General features: G+C 36.7%; 1 protein-coding gene across 3 annotated transcripts in view; it reads left to right on the forward strand.

The window, feature by feature from the left end:
• Nucleotides 1–18,336, forward strand: part of LOC132092162 (kelch-like protein 29) — a 240,087-nt gene that overhangs the window by 75,898 nt on the left and 145,853 nt on the right. For 2 of the 3 annotated variants that reach the window (XM_059498263.1, XM_059498264.1), the window contains one exon: nt 15,105–15,407. The exons of the other annotated variant lie outside the window; for it this stretch is intronic. In XM_059498263.1, coding sequence (XP_059354246.1) covers nt 15,135–15,407 — 273 coding nt within the window. In that variant the 5' untranslated portion in view covers nt 15,105–15,134. The remainder of the gene's footprint in view (nt 1–15,104; nt 15,408–18,336) is intronic. 3 annotated transcript variants of the gene reach the window in all.

An 18,336-nucleotide genomic window follows, 5' to 3' on the forward strand; every position in this document is an offset into this window, starting at 1 on the left:
AAATAGCAAAAACTACGACTTTATTCAGCATTGTCTTCTCTTCTGTGTCTGTTGTGAGAGAGAGTTCAAAACAAAGCAGTTTGTCATATCCTGTTCGTGAACGAATCATTCGATGTAACCGGATCTTTTTGAATCAGTTCACCAAATTGAACTGAATCGTTTTAAACGGTTCGCGTCTCCAATATGCATTAATCCACAAATGACTTAAGCTGTTAACTTTTTTAATGTGGCTTACACTCCCCCTGAGTTCAAACAAACCAATATCCCGGAGTAATTCATGTACTCAAACAGTCCACTGACTGAACTGCTGTGAAGAGAGAACTGAAGATGAACACCGAGTCGAGCCAGATAATGACTCGTTCACGAGTCAAGAACCGTTTCTGTCAGACGCGTCCGATTCGAGAACCGATGAACTGATGATACTGCGCACGTGTGATTCAGCGTGAAACAGACCGACACACAGACCGTCTGAACCGAACTGATTCTTTTGGTGATTGATTCTGAACTGATTCTGTGCTAATGTTATGAGCCCAGGTAAACCGAAGATTTGAATCAAGGGCAATCATCGCCAATGACGCCATTTACGCCGAGCGCAAAAGAACCGGTGAACCGTTTTCTTCAACCGGTTTATTGAATCGAACTGTCCGAAAAAACTACTGGTGATCCAAAAACCGATGCAACCGGTTCTTCACTTTTTTTTCAGTTATCTGACTCGGCTCGGTGTTCATCTTCAGTTCTCTCTTCACAGCAGTTCAGTCAGTGTACTGTTTGAGTAAATGAATTACTCCGGGATATTGGTTTGTTTGAACTCAGAGGGAGTGTCAGGCACATTAAAAAAGTTAACAGCTTGAGTCATTTGTGGATTAATGCGTATTGGAGACGCAAACCGTTTAAAACGATTGTTCGATTTGGTGAACTGGTTCAAAAAGATCCGGTTACATCGAACGATTCATTCACGAACCGGATATCCAGACTGCTTTGTTTTGAACTCTCTCTCACAACAGACACGGAAGAGAAGACAATGCTGAATAAAGTCGTAGTTTTTGCTATTTTTGGACAAAAATGTATTTTCAATGTTTCAACAAATTCTAACTGACCCTCTGATGTCACATGAACTACTTTGATGATGTTTTTCTTACCTTTCTGGACATGGACAGTATACCGTACACACAGCTTCAATGAGCTCTCGGACTAAATCTAAAATATCTTAAACTGTGTTCCAAAAATAAACTGAGGTCTTACGGGGTTTGGAACAACACGAGGGTAAGTTATTAATGACATAATTTTGCTATCTGGGTGAACTAACCCTTTAAGTGTGAGAAGTAAAATAAATTAAGTCTGTCATTTTTTTCTCTCTATCCGTCTTTCTTAATTAATTATCTTTGTCTGTCATTCTGTTGTTCTTTACCTTGTCCTATATATTGTTCTATCTGTCATTCTTTCTGTTTCTATCTGTCTTTCCTTTGTTCCTAACTGTCTGTCTATTATTCTATCTTTTATTCTGTCTCTCATTCTTTCTGTCGTTCCTTCTGTTTGTCATACTTTCTATCTGTCATTCAGTTTTTACTATTCTTCTTTCTGTTCTTTCCGTCTGTCTTTTGTTCTTTCTGTTTGTCTGTTGTTCTATCTTTATTTCTGTTCTTTTGTTTGTTTGTCTTTCTCTGTTGTCTTTTTGTCCGTCCGTTTTTCTTTTGTTTGTTTATTTTGTATGTCTGTTGTTCTATCTGTCTTTCTGTTCTTTTGTTTGTTTATTCTGTCTGTTGTTTTTTCATTTTGTTTCTGTCTGCTCTGTCTGTCTCTTGTTCTTTATGTATGTTCTATCATTCTTTCTGTCTTTCATTCTGTTATATCTATCTCTCTGTAGTTCTATTGTTCATTCATTATACCCCTCTGACTGTCGTTCTTTCTCTCTGTCATTCTTTTTATTTTTGGTTCTGTCTGTTGTTCTTTCCAATGAGAATTTGGTAATTTTCCAAATGGATGCAAGATATTAAACAATATTAATAATAATAAATGTCTTATTTCTCTGTCACTTTATATATTTTGTTTTCATGGTCAATAACAGGCAGTTGCTTAGTTTTCCCTCTTTCTATAGGTGCATACCATATGCTTGTCAATATGATGATTCATCCGTTTGTGTTAGTTCATCCACACTGCACATTTCTACGGTCCTCAATGTTTAACCTCCTTTGAACATTGAACATGAACAGCCCGGTGTCTCAGACTTCCTTTAGTTAACTAACATTAATGATGAGCAAAACATTTGTTACAGTATTTATTCATCTTTGTTAACGTTAGTTACATATAAATAAATAAAAATACAACTGTTCATTGTTATTTGTGTTAGCTCAGGTTCAAATCTTAACATACAAATTTTAATTTTAATAATATATTGGTACGTATTGAAATAAATATTAATGTTAATCAGTGCTATGCAGTTATCATTCGCTGTTCCCGCCCTGTTTTATGTAGGCCTGCCCACTTAAAAATTTCTGGCCTTGCTCCTGTTTCCAAATGGCACCCTTCATGTACTCTTGTGACATTGCAAGCTCACAATGGCCCCTATGTTCACATCCCTGTGAAGTGCACAAGACCATATGGTATCCCATTTGTGTTTGCTAACTTTTGGCAGCTATGCTCCCTTGATGCAGACTTCAGGATACTAGCGCTTAGGGTGCTATTTAGGACAGAGCCTAGTTTATCCAAAATGAATCCACAATCCTAAATTCAATTGAAAGGGGAAAGGATATGAACAACATCTCAGATAGTAAATCAAGTAGCTGGTGAGTAGTTTATTTGTAAGTTCACACAGGGCCATCATTACTACTCCCAGACTTACTGCCCCACTACTGAATTTGTTAGTTTTTCCTGTGAATTATTGGTTGGAGACCTAGTGGAAAAAGTCTAATTTGCATTCTAGAGTGAATGTTAAGTGGGCAGAACAGAATGTGATTCATGATTCAAAGAGACTGATTTTAATTTCAGAAAGGAACCATTTGGCCTATAAATGCACTGACGCCAGGCAAGAGTGATGTTTCCGACCTTTGTAATGGGATTTTTGCCCCCTCGTGTGTTACGGCTGATCTCGTACTTTGCTGAGGAGGTACTGCGGGTTTGATTCATTGCAGCCCCATGAGATTTGACATGAGATTGGGGCAGACTGTTTGCATGGATGTGGCTACACCCAATTTGTATGAGGATGTGCTCTGCTCCGCGTCGGGACTCAAGCTGCTACAGTATCTGACAAAAGTACTGCTCTGCGGCAGCATCTGTCTTTTTGGATTTCGTTGAGATATGATGTTGCTTTTCTGCTATTTTTCCAGACATATTCCCTATCTACCTGCTCTCGGGTGTAATTGTGCACAGTTTTGGCCCGGTTGAAGTCTTGTAAGCCATTGTGTAGAAAGTGGTCTGGTTGTTTTGTCTGAAGCAGAGTTCGATTTCTTGCAGGTTTTTTTTCCCACAGTTGTTTGCTGCACTTTTTGCTAATGTTTTTGGTTTTGCGTATAAAGTGTAGCACACAGAATGATGATATGCAAAGATGAAACACAATTTATGGCATTGTTAGCAGTTTACTTTTGCAAATTAGGCTTTCATAGGAATCATACTGTAGTTATTTTCCTAGAGGAGTCGACATTTGACTAGTTCTGGCTTATATCATCTGACTGACATGTGACCATTTATTTGTATTAATTTGTTTGTTAATTGGTTGTTGTTGATGATGATGATTTATTAAATGTTTACCTATGAATGAATGAATGAATGAATGAATATATGTTTGTGTCTAATGCGTTTATTATATATATATATATATATATATATATATATATATATATATATATATATATATATATATATATATATAAAATGTAAATAAATATAAATTATTTATTTATGTCACATTAGCATTTATCATTATTATTACTATTATAATGTTGTTCTATTGTATTTACTTATTTATTGCTTGATGAGCCTTTAGTGGTATTTATTTATTAAATTGTTGTTTATGTTGTTGTAGATTGTTTATTAAATGTTTACAGATATTTCAAATATTGACTGATTGATTGATTGATTGATTGATGTGCCATTAGTGGTATTTCTGTTTGTTTGTTTATTTTGTTTGTTTATCGTCTGTCTGTCAGTTAGTCTAGATTAGAATATCTAGATTTGATATCACTAATTTAGCACATCCATGGTTTAGTTCTTCATCAAAATTATACTCATTGTGTAAGACCACTGAATAAAATTGTTTCCAGGTGAACTGGTTCAAATCTGCAAGGGTTCTGCCTTATCAGTGCTTGCATTGTTTTTAAGTGTATGCATTTGGCAGATGCTTTTATCCAGATTGACTTGTAGTGCATTCAAGGTTCTTTACATATTTGATCAGTTTGTGTGTTCCCTGGGACCTGCGACCTTGGCGTTTCTAGAACTTTCTTCCCCTTCCTTATCTGTGTATAACCCTCCATGGCTCTCTTTTATAACTATCACCTGGTTTCAGCCACAGGGGCTCATGTGGTGTGTGTGCCGTTGGTGCCCAGCTGCAGGCAGAGAGCGGGGCCTGTGGGAAAGCAGACGTGCTCCTAAAATAAAGCTCTGTTTTTCTCTCTCACCTCCCATTTACCACCGCAGAGAGCTACGGTTCACTTCATAATGCCCATCTTCCTCTGTTCATGTGTTCATTTAATTACACAGCCTTCAAAATGTACCACATAATATATCCCAGGATGCATTAGGAGCTCAGAGTGGGGCTAAATAGCCTGCATGCATTCATTCAGACGCACACACACACACTCTCTGACTCTCTCGCTTACTCTGTCAAGTCATATTCAAGTCTCCTATGCTCATATGACAGCAAATATTCTACCAGCTGGGCCTTTTCATACATTGAAGAGTACCATTTTTTTTCTGTGTCTCTTCACTTTTTTCATCACAATGGCTGTTATTTTTTGGTACAGTGGCTTGGCTGGAGAATCTCCCAGGCAATTAATCTGAGCTTTGTCCTCCTTGCCCATACAGCACTCAAAAGCCTGTGTGCTCATAGAGATATTAAGCGCTGAATGGAAGCGCGGAGCTTTTGCTGTTCGTCTGTGTGTTTGTGTGAGTACGGCTGTGTTGGGAAAGCTACTTTGAAGCTGTCGCTAGCCGAGTAACAAGCTTGTCATTTTAAGTCAACATGAGATCAGAATACTTCTTAATGCATGGTGTTTTTTTGTGCATGATTCATTGGTGCATGTTATTCTAGAAAGGAAAAAAAATAAACAATTAATGAAACTGACCAGAATATTGCATTTTGACTGTAAATATGTGGCTGCATTTACACATTCTGCTACCCTAAAATATATATATATCTCTCTGTATAATTGTGGGTGTTTGCCATTGTTGTTACGTGATTGATATATATATAGCTCATTTGGCCCTACATGACAACTGTGAGGGGGGTGAATTTTTTTGTAACTCGTCGTTATTATATTTTTATCATATTAAGTCTCAGTGTTCCTGTAGCTCAATTGGTAGAGCATTGCACTATCAAGCGCATGGTTGGGGGTACGATTCCCCGGGAACACATGATAGGTAAAAATTGATAGCCTGAATGCACTGTAAGTCGCTTTGGATAAAAGCGTCTGCTAAATGCTTAAATGTAATAATTTAATTTAATGTTCTGCATAATTAAGGGCGTGGCCACTTGAGTGACAGGTGGATTGCCTCTGCTGTCACCACTGTCAGCTGCACTCACGTCCCACCTCTTTGCCCATTTTCGATTATTCAGGAGTGACGTGCTGCCAGGATGGCGAAGGCCGGCTCTCTACAAAAACCTATAGGTGACATCACGAACACTATGTCCATGTTTTTTTTACAGTCTATGGTTTCGACACAATATCGTCTGTTTTTTTTATTATTATTATTATTCTGTTTCGCAAAAAAAATAGTTCCAAACAAATTTGGAGCAGAACATTTGTGGATCTCTGAACAACACTGAGGTGTTTAATTCTGAATGAATCTGTTTTTGAACAAATCATTTGAGTCAATGATTCAATGATCCATTCATGAAGACAGTTGCTTGCTTTGTTTCTAAATGATTTAGCCGTTTTGAACGAATCATTTGAATGAATTACTCATTAAAACGGGGAATGGCTGCTATGCAGGAACACTGATGATTCAACTGAATTGGTGAATGTTTTTGTGTGTTGTTTTTTTAATCCGTGCATCCATGCTAAATGAGTCAGATGCTACATTGCTGTTTAAAAAATACCTTGTCGCTAGTGTTACTTTAAAAATTCTTATATTAAATGTAGGGCTTAGAAAGTGTAGTTCACAGGTTTAGTTAGTAATTTCCAGCACTGGGATTCAGTTTTACAGAGCAGTGTTTTTCCAACCAACTTACTGAAACAGACAGCCATGTCCAGTGTGATTTGAACAAATTAGCTATGAATTGACTCTCGGTTCTAGTCTGTTACACCAAACGGACATGTTACATCACATAGTTTTACGTTAGAGCACATTTACCAGATTTTTTTTAGGGATTTAGGCTGTCACCGGACACAGATTTTCAAGATGTGTTGCTGCAGTCATTAGCTCTGTAACGTACCACTCTGGCAGTGGGATCAAATGTAATTTGGAAATCTGAAAGTATAAGGTCTTATTTTTATGCTGCTGGATCTACCAGTTGGGCAGCTCGACTGGCCAGAGACTCTTTTGTTGTCACTCATGAAAGATTTGTCTCAATGCAGAGCAAATGTTTGCCTTGAAGTGACAGTTAAGCTATTTAGAAGAGAAGAATAATGCTTTGTTTCCCTACAACCCTCCCCCTTCTCTTGAATATCCAGATTCACGACTCAGAAATTATATTGCATGGATAAAAAAAGTTTTACATTGAAAAAAATAAATAAGTGAATAAATGAATACGTAAATAAATAAAACCGAATTAAAAAAAAAAGATAAATAAATAATATATAATTTATTATAATATATTCAGTTAATATAATAATTATTTAAATCAAATTTTTTTAAACAAAAATGATAATACATGATTAATATATAATTGAAAATAAATTAATTCTGCCTCTACTATACTACTATACTATACTGAAACTTGTCACACATATTTGTTTATTTTCTTTTATTTTCGCTATCATTCTATTAAAACTGAATGTCTCTTTAAAGCATGCAGAAGTCTGCGTATGTGTTAGTTTTCTTTACATTGTCTCTGACTGTGTTCTGATGAAGGTGGGTGGTGATGACAGGTTCTTACCATGGGGAGAGAGTTTGATCTTGTAGACTGGTGTTTGCAGATCTTTCCTTTAAATAAGTAGAATTTAAAGTTTGCATTTGCCTGTTGGAACCCGTCTGCATAATTCTAGACTTTTATTGATAATTTTGTGATTTTTTTTTTTTCTTTATTCTTGCATCTACAATGTTTTTATTTATTTATTTATTTCAGTGAAATTTATAAATATTAATAAGAAGTGCCATTTGCAGAGATTTCAAAATGCACAACTCATTTTGCCTTGATGTGTTCCAATAACCGATGCATGCCCTTCTGCCTGAGTCCTTTGAAAACGCACAGCATTTTGCATCATAAGCAGGTTAAAAAAAAAGCACACACACAAACAGGAATTCCTGGGAGGCATTAAGTTGAGATGTTTTGCAAAATGGTGATTCATACTCATTATCTCCCAAAAAGCTAAAAAGTAGTTAGTATATTCTTAATAGATTTGTCTGAGGTGGGGCAAAACAACATGATGGTGAGTCATTGTATTGCACAGCAAGTATGTTAAAAGGCACCAATAAATACATGTACAGCTGTATCAATCATAAAAATCACACCAAACCATTCTTCAAGCAGTAACTTGAGCCACATGAGTATAGAATCAATACAGAACTGATGTGCACTCAGAGGTGTGGGTATATGCACTATTTTATGCCGTCCTCTCTCTTTGCTTATCCAATCACATTTTACAGCCGGAACTATCAGTTTTATAATGCAGTTTATTTTTCCATATAGGATAATCTCTGAAAGGCAGCTGTCCCCTGTGCCTTGGGAGGAACTGAATATCTACACGTTCAAGACTGATGCAGACTGTCCTCGTTTGCACATCCAGTCAATGTCAGAATTTGGTGATTTTTCAGGCCGCTGATGCTGCTGCATGTTAGTGTGTCTGTAAAACATCACTTTGGTTCGTTTAGTTGTTTACAGACAGTGAGTAATCAATACAAAACCGCACCAGTACGGCTCACAGAGATACAGGTTTAAACAAGGCCGTTCTTTCTGTCTTACACTGTTTGGAAGTGGAATGTTCCTTGACAGGAAGTCAATCAAATTTATTGCACTCCTAACGTCTCGTAATGGGGCTCTTTAAAGAGTCTGGTGTTATTTTGATTAAAATGACCCCGACGTGTCATGAATTTGAGTGTGAATCAATCCCAAGTGGATGTAAAAGCTGTGACCGTCTGTCTATCGGTGCCCTAGTTTTTTTAGGCTATCTTTTGATTAAAAATTGAATACATTTTCTTATGCTGATGCTGATCAAGGCTGCATTTATTTGTTTTTTGTTTTATATATATTTTAAAATGTAATTTCATTCTCGGGATGCAAATCTGAATTTTCTGCATCATTACTCCAGTCTTCAGTGTCACATGAAAACATTTCTTATTATTATTATTAATGTCACATTTCATTTCTTCACAAAACAACTTTTGATGTCGATATTATTCAGTTGTGCTGCTTAATATTTTTGTGGAAACCATGATATGTATAACAAAGTTCAAAAAGTAATTCAAAATAAAATATTTTGTAACATTATAAATGTCTTTACTGTTGCTTTTGATCAGTTTAATGCATCCTTGCTGAATAACAATATTAATTTCTTAAAAATAAATAGAAAGGAAATACTGATCCCTAACTTGTAGAAACAAACTGACTAAATTTATAATATATTATTGTATGAATACCCATGTGACATATGTTGTTAATAAAAAAAATTAAAAATACAATAAAATAAAAAGTCTGGTTCAGTCAGTCTAAACACAAACAAGTCTTAACTTAAAAATAAAATATAATTAAAATATAATATGAAAATAAAAATAAAATAAAAGCACTAAATCATCAGAAACTCCGATTTTGAAGCCTAAAACCCGACTGCCGTCCCGCATTTTCAACAGGTCATTTGAATGAAGTTGAGTAATTTACTTCAACATTGAAATTGCTTTTAATATTCTGAAAACTTTTTTTTTTTTTTACCTGAATCGAGGGAGCGTGATTAATTGCATTAATGAATCCCACATAATTAATGCATTAATTTGACAGCCGTAGTGTTCATAAATAATGGCAGGCAGGTGATGTTGGGCTTTATATTGCTGTGTTTGCCCCTTTCTCCATCCCTCTCGTTCTTTTTCTCTTTTTGTATTGTACCGCATAGTTTATTTTTCCTCTCACGCTTCAATTAAGTTGCTCCTGCTCTGTGGCCTTTCGAAGTTCTTCTAAAAATAGCCGCGCGGAGTGAATTGCAGGGCTGTCAGAGCTACAGTGTGAATGATCAGAATTGCCTACACCTCTGTTTTATAGATGGATTTTTCTCTCTTTTGCTTTCTTTCTCTCTCTCGAAAGAGTACAGCTTACCTCAGCATGAGACGGGGAATTAAAGATAGTCTTTATCGGCCGCCCCTGGCTGTTTCTGTACCGACAGGCTCTGAGATTATTTAAAATTCACTCACGGCGCCTTGTGTTGTCCTGGCGTAGCTGGCAGTAGTGAATCACCAGCGTTGCATGTGTATGTGTGTGAGTGTGTATCAGTAAATCTTTTGCTGGATTTTTTTTAAATGTGTACCTATTGTCTGGGTGTGTGTACCTGTGCTCTGCTGTGCTTCGGTAGTGTGAGTCTGTTGAAGAACACCTTCGGCTCATATCATGTCAGGATTCTGTGCTTTGAAGGGAGCGGTTTCAAGGGTTTCTTTTCCTAAAAAACTATAGTGCTCTGTGCTTCCCTTTCACAATCCTCCAGCATCTGAGAAAGAGAAAGAGAGAGAGACAGAGGAAAAAAAGCATCAGATGACAGGAGCAGCACTGACAGAGCCGGAGTGTCAAGCGTTGAGTTTCGGCCCGTCTGTCTGTCTGTCTGTCTCACTCTCTTTGCCTGTTTCACTGTCTTACTCTCTCGTGCCGCTTTCAGTCTCTCAGTGCCTGTCTCACTCTTATATTATCTCTATCACTCTGTCTGACTCTCGTTATCTGTCTCACTTTCTCATTCTCAGTCTTGCTCTTACTGTATTTAGCATGGGAATCATTTGTTTTTTTTTTCAGTTACAGTTACGCTTCCTATTAATGATTCCTTCCAGTTCAATTAACAGTTCTTTTAGTAGCATACTGTTCTTCACAACTGAAATGTCTTTTAAAAAATGTCTTCACTTGTTTCATTTGCCCTTATCTTCATGTGTTTACATGTGTTTAAATATTTACTTCCTATAGACCTGCTGTAGCCCAGCAGATTACATTTCATGAATAAAAGAGATCCAGGAAGATAAATTAGGCAAAAGTGTAAAATGGCAAAATTGGCGAAGATAACGGTCTCCATCAGCAATGCTCTTCACCTCAGATATGACATCTCAGCCCCCAACATTTACAGTTATTCAAAGCTAAAGCTAATAGTCATTTCTCTGTTCAGTTTTTCAGTGCATTGCATGTAGAATATATATGATCCATGTTTGTCTAATGTGAATCTGAAGCATCAGAGGCGTCTACACTATATAAATGTGCCAATCTGTTACAAGCCATGAATAATTAATGTGCTGCTTTTAACGTGCAATGCAATTATGGTGTCATTAGCGGCACTTTACTCTGTGCTTCTATGTGTGTGATTTAGTTAAGTGTGATTACAAGGGATGGATTGAAGATTTGATTTGTTGTTGAAATGCAGTCACACAGGGCTTCACTCTGTCACCAGACTAGAGCAAGTTATTCTGTCAAAATGCTTTATATGCAGTGTCTTACATCTGTTGAATCATGGGAAACATGCAGACATGGCCTAACACGAAGAATAGAGTGGTATTGACAGCTGAAGCAAATTAAGTGACTAGTGAATTTATAGCAGGGATCCTCAAATCTGGCCCACGAGATCCACTTTCCCACAGAGTTTAGCTCTAACCCTAATCAAACACACCTGAGCATGCTAATCATTGTCTTCAGGATCATAAGAAAATCACAGGTCGGTGAGTTTGATCAGGGTTGGAGCTAAACTCTCCAGGGCAAGATTTGAGGAACCCTGATTTACAACCTGAATTCCGGAAAAGTTGGGACGTTTTTTAAATTGTAATAAAATGAAAACTAAAGGAATTTCAAATCACATGAGCCAATATTTTATTCACAATAGAACATAGATAACGTAGCAAATGTTTAAACTGAGAAATTTTACACTTTTATCCACTTAATTAGCTCATTTAAAATGTAATGCCTGCTACAGGTCTCAAAAAAGTTGGCACGGGGGCAACAAATGGCTAAAAAAGCAAGCAGTTTTGAAAAATTCAGCTGGGAGAACATCTAGTGATTAATTAAGTTAATTGATATCAGGTCTGTAACATGATTAGCTATAAAAGCTTTGTCTTAGAGAAGCAGAGTCTCTCAGAAGTAAAGATGGGCAGAGGCTCTCCAATCTGTGAAAGACTGCGTAAAAAAATTGTGGAAAACTTTAAAAACAATGTTCCTCAACGTCAAATTGCAAAGGCTTTGCAAATCTCATCATCTACAGTGCATAACATCATCAAAAGATTCAGAGAAACTGGAGAAATCTCTGTGCGTAAGGGACAAGGCCGGAGACCTTTATTAGATGCCCGTGGTCTTCAGGCTCTCAGACGACACTGCATCACTCATCGGCATGATTGTGTCAATGACATTACTAAATGGGCCCAGGAATACTTTCAGAAACCACTGTCGGTAAACACAATCCGCCGTGCCATCAGCAGATGCCAACTAAAGCTCTATCATGCAAAAAGGAAGCCATATGTGAACATGGTCCAGAAGCGCCGTCGTGTCCTGTGGGCCAAGGCTCATTTAAAATGGACTATTTCAAAGTGGAATAGTGTTTTATGGTCAGACGAGTCCAAATTTGACATTCTTGTTGGAAATCACGGACGCCGTGTCCTCCGGGCTAAAGAGGAGGGAGACCTTCCAGCATGTTATCAGCGTTCAGTTCAAAAGCCAGCATCTCTGATGGTATGGGGGTGCATAAGTGCATACGGTATGGGCAGCTTGCATATTTTGGAAGGCTCTGTGAATGCTGAAAGGTATATAAAGGTTTTAGAGCAACATATGCTTCCCTCCAAACAACGTCTATTTCAGGGAAGGCCTTGTTTATTTCAGCAGGACAATGCAAAACCACATACTGCAGCTATAACAACAGCATGGCTTCGTCGTAGAAGAGTCCGGGTGCTAACCTGGCCTGCCTGCAGTCCAGATCTTTCACCTATAGAGAACATTTGGCGCATCATTAGACGAAAAATATGTCAAAGACGACCACGAACTCTTCAGCAGCTGGAAATCTATATAAGGCAAGAATGGGACCAAATTCCAACAGAAAAACTCCAGCAACTCATAGCCTCAATGCCCAGACGTCTTCAAACTGTTTTGAAAAGAAAAGGAGATGCTACACCATGGTAAACATGCCCCGTCCCAACTATTTTGAGACCTGTAGCAGAAATCAAAATTGAAATGAGCTCATTTTGTGCATAAAATTGTAAACTTTCTCAGTTTAAACATTTGCTATGTTATCTATGTTCTATTGTGAATAAAATATTGCCTCATGTGATTTGAAAGTCTTTTAGTTTTCATTTTATTAAAATTTAAAAAGCGTCCCAACTTTTCCGGAATTCGGGTTGTATAGTGTGCATCTTTCACTCTTTCTCTTTGTTTGTAATTTGAGTTCCGCATTCTTTGGTGGAAGAAAAGACTGTGAGACATCAAAACATTAAAATAAAATAAATAATTTAAAAGTGAGTTTGTGTATATTAGTTGTATGTAAGTTATTACATTAACATTTACAAAATGCAATATAGTAAATAGAAAAAAAAATCAACAAATGTTATATATATATATATATATATATATATATATATATATATATATATATATATATATATATATATGCTGTCATATGATTAATAGTGATTAATTGCATCCAAAATAAGTTTGATTACATGATATATGTGTGTATTGTGTATATTTATTATGTGTATATATATATATATATATATATATATATATATATATATATATATATATATATAAATACGCACACATACAGAATGTATTTAGAAAATATTTACATGTATACATTTATATCAATTTAATTTAAATCATATATTAATATATTTAATATATAAACTTAAAATGTTTTTCTTTAATATATACTTGAATGTTGTGTGTATTTATATAAACATAATAAATATACACAGTACACACATAAAATATATTTTATTATAATTCAAAATAAATCCCAATACATTTTCAGATATATAAATATACATTTTTATGCATTTTTTATTTGTGTGGGTGTGTATGCTTAATTGAAATAACATTTGTAATTTAAATAATATTTGTACACATTTTATAATATATCATAATTTTTTATTTGTGTGTGTGTGTGTGTGTGTGTGTTTGTTCACGTATTATATATAATAAAAATCTAAACATCTTTATATATTTTGATTTCATACAGATTCATGTCTGTGGGTTTTAATATGTAGTCACAAATGTAAAAAAAATTATAAGCTTTGTTAATAATTCTTTTTAAGCAATGTTTATTAATTTTTTTTTTTACGATCGATAAGAATGAGCTAATATTAAGGGAAGCCTGTGTATGTCATGATTATTGCTAGCACATACTGTTTACTCTTTTTGGTCGAAAGCTACAATTCTGAACAACAGCTGTAGTAAACCTCATTCCACACTTCTGTCTTGTTTAGCTGACTCCAATATAAAACCGCTAGCCAAAGCGCAATAAATCCTGAATTTGTTGCAGAACGGGCAAAAGTGCCTTATTTTACTAACAGCTTAATCTATTCCCACACATACAAAAAGAGAAACTAATAACGCTACTCCCAACCTCAGGTCTCCAGAGTTATTACATCTGGATGTCAGTGGAGGATGATGACAAGATAAAGAAGCCACTGCAAATAACAGAAAATGAGGTTAGCACAGGCGCTAACGCAGTGCTAAAGCCAAACCTCTGCTGCTTTGTTTTTTTCTCGTAGCGTGTCCTGCACAGCTATCAGCAGTAAAGCTCGGTAAAACTGCTGATTAGATTAGTTCAAATCATGAGGCCTTGCAGCCGTACAATTTTGGTCATTAGGAAAACTCTGGATAGTTGGACGGATCTCTTAGCCATCTGGAAGAGTGCAAGTTTTTCTGTAAACTTTTTTTTCTTGATGGTCTTATAAATAAACACCCGTCGTCTAATTTTTCCTCTTACAAAAGCTGGCAGAGGCTGGATTATAATAAGTAGATGGGCTTTTTATCATGTTTGTGAAAACACAAAGAAGCCATGTGCATTTCTCAAACATTTTGTATGCAAATGCATTGATCTATCAAAGGCTCACATGTGTTATTGTTACACCAGGGAATACTTTTTAAAATGGAAATGATGCTCCTACTGAGTGATGGTCATAATTTGTGTACAAAATAGTTTGAAATATTTAACAAATATTGAAATGGTTTGTTAGGTCATTATTTGTTAGTTTATTTAAAGTCATTTAATGCTTTATGTATTTTATAAAAAAAAAAAAATATTTGCCTTTTTTTAATTCACATTCATTTATTCTATTTAGATAATTTTAGATTATTTGTTATATTTCATTAATGTAGGTATTTATTTGTTTTTTGTTTAATTCTAACTGATTTTATATATTTAATTTAAAATTATATTATGTAGCTGAAGCGATCACAGTCTAAAATTCATACTTTCTACTGTCTGGGAGATATTGAGATGTCTGCAGCGAGTTTTGTTGTCTTGCACGTCAAACCTGCCAAGAAGCTCAATTTGTTTGGTGCATTCTATTTCTATCTGTGCTTTGACAGGGTATAATCAATACTATCACTCTCTTTGTGCTCTCTCTTGCAGACAGTGCTACATATCCTCTAAGAGGAAGTGATGTCACGACACCATCACCGCTTTGAGAGAGACTATCGAGGCCCCTGGGACCGTCGCGAGCGAGCCGGTGGCCTTCACAATGGCGTTGGCCACAGCACCTGCTCCTCAGGACCGCCTGTGGCCAACGGCAACAACCGTCCAGGACTCCTCCCGCTCCCGGTCATCCCGTCCCTTCTTCCCACCCCAGTGACCATCGCTGTGACGTCGGCCAGCAACGACCTCGCCGCCAAGCGCTCGGGAGCCTCTGCATCCACTACGGCACCTGTTGTGAAGGTACAAGCTGTGAACGAGGGGGTGAAAACTGCATCCAAATCACTCGCATTTCCATTCTGCTCCCACTGCCAGATTGCTTCATTTGGTCCTGCTCTTCTTCTCCTTGCTAATTTTCTCTTTCATTATGCAAATGAGAATCTCTGAGCAATGGGCCGAATTAAGCCCGAGCCCGTGGCTCTGTCAAGTCTGTTGTGAGCAAGAAATAAAAGGCATCAGCTTGCTATTTGAGCCGAGATGAATGCCATTCTGGAGAATTATTTCAAGGGACGAGAAAAGCATGAACTGTTGTTTCACTCTTCATGCCGTTTAATCAGATTATCTTCCGTTTCACTTAGATTTCATGCGTAGCGACAGTTTAGTAGCTACTTGCCATGTGGCATATGCAGCCCATGCTCATATGAGGCGATGATTGACATGACCTTTGTTCGAGACCCACAAAACATACATATTTCGAAGGTAGTGTTCACTTGAGGTCTCTTTAATGGCTAATAGGAGGTGTTTGCCGTGGTGTATGTTAGTATAGTGACTTGCCTGAGGTGTGTGGAGTTGTTTTCAGGGTAATTACTCTTGGTTGTTATCAGTCGAGTCTCCCAGCAGAAGGGCTTGCCAGCTTTTCTCTACCTTGCTTGAAGCCCACTTCAGGGAGCAATCGGCCTCGAAACCTTGGCATCTCCAACTACAGCTACTGTCATCTCACATTGGCATTTTTTGTTTCAACTTTTCCGCTTGGGTGAATTCCGTGGGACTTCTGTGGCCGGAAAGCTTTGTGAGTATCAAACGAAATGCTTTAGCATTATGCAGATTGTATTAACACTAACCCTGCGGGCAAATGCCAGGATGCAGACCGCAGAGTTCTGCTTTGACTTTGACTTTGACGTGTCCCTCTGATGTGTGTTTTAGTATACAGGGAAAAAACTACTTTATAATCTAAAAAAAAAAATATTTTGTAAAAAAGTTAACTGCGCTACAATTGACTACAGCTTAAAATAATTTTTCAAAGCTAAAAATAAAGATTTTTGGAGTTTAAAATACTACAATTAAATGTGTTACTTGCAATTCCTTTGTAATTATTTGTGAAATTTACTAGCAAGCTTTTCAAAGTAAATCATACACCATTTTCCCCCCGTGCACAGTATAAGTTTATACTGAAGTTTATAGATATAGATTATTCAGTTTGTTTCTCTGGCTCTTAAACAGTGAGGTTTTTTAAATTAATGATTCTTGAATAAATTAATCTACAGTATTTGACCACATTGAACAGTTCTGGACAGAGGTTGCATTTACGCTAAATACAACAAAATATTGTTAGAAAAAAGCTGAAAAAAGTTTAAAACTTTAAAAATAACTAGTGTCAAATAATGTCATAACATTTAAGACCACATGTCCACCAAAGTGTTTTTAGCCATCTGAAAATGCCCAGCTGTGAGTGCTTGAGGGCACAGCGTTTGAGTCGATGTGGTTGCTATGATACGGAATATTCGTTAAAGTAATATGGTTTGACACATTGCGAATAAAATGTTTTTCCAATAATAACAATAATATAATGGCCCTGCAATTCCATCTGGTAAAGACATACATACTCGGAGACAAGCAATATTAAATTCTTCTTCATTGTTGTTCTGTCGTAGTACAAGCAGGTTGTGACGGTTTGACAGTATTAGTCCCGCCCCTCCTCCATTGTGAATGGTCAGCTGACTAAAAAGTGACAGTGATGAGCCAAAGTTGAATATTCTTCAACTCTCTGCGTAAAAAAGATGCTCAGCGCTCGGCACGCTCCTGGCATTTTAAAAAGCATGGCGCACCTTTGAAAACAATTGAAAAGGTTTGCTAGCCTTGGGAAAAAATGCTCTGGTGGACACGCGGCCTAAGAGTATACATTCCTGCAGCTACAGCTAGAGCTTTAGCAATAGAGCTGTTATTCAGGTTCATTCAACCAATTGCATATTTTGAGTTCAGAATGGCATTTTTATAATAAAACACATGTTGTTTATACAACTTCAAACTACATATACATCAGTGATGCGCGGGTTGATCCAAAATGAGCGGGTGCCTGCGGTCGCCCGCGGTTACGAGTCATCCAAAAATATTTTTAATGATATTCGGGTCACGGTCGGTCGGGTCTTTTAAAATAAAATGTATATAGCACTAGACACATTTTTGAAATACATAGGCCTACACTTTATTGGCTGAATAACTGGCATGAAGATGACGCATGAGCTAAGTCTGCACGTAGAGATGGAGGCGGCAAAGAAGACTGCATGGAGAGCAACAGCGCTGTTTTTGGTAAAACATGATTTTGACGACTTCATTAAGTTTTGTTTTATAGAAAACTCTTTTTAAAAGATTTTCGTTTTGTATAAATTGTATCTTAATTTTGATCAATGTTTTATCAATCAGTTGCCCGTATTTAATAAATAAGAAGCAAATATAGCCTATCAGACAATGTAATAAGGTGCCGGTATGATCACATGCATTGCATGTGAACTAAACTCCGCATGTGCCTCAGATTTGAGAAATATAGGCTATATATTACAGAAAGCTTGAAATGTCTTCTTTTAAATGAAAATATTCAAACCAAAATAAATGGGCTACTCTCTGATGATGTAATCCATATGAAATGTGAATTTCTCTCTGACGTTCCTGGGCGAATCTGCATTGCCAACTTCATCTTTGCAGCAACACAGAAAACACCAGTTTATTACTAAACAATAAAATGACTCCTTGCATATTTTCGAACCAGCAGGACATTCTGGGTTTAGCGAGACCCCACGGAATGAGCGAGCGGATCGGGATATTCAGAAATGCGCTCTCCGCTCACGAGCTCGGATCGGAAAAAACCCCTATGCCTCAATGTCTGCTGACCTTGCAGAAACATAGAGCATTTACTGCTTTTTTAAAATGCGGGTCGGGTACAATATTTTATTTAATT

The sequence above is a fragment of the Carassius carassius genome, chromosome 18 (assembly GCF_963082965.1).
Source record: "Carassius carassius chromosome 18, fCarCar2.1, whole genome shotgun sequence".
NCBI classification, from domain to species: domain Eukaryota; kingdom Metazoa; phylum Chordata; class Actinopteri; order Cypriniformes; family Cyprinidae; genus Carassius; species Carassius carassius.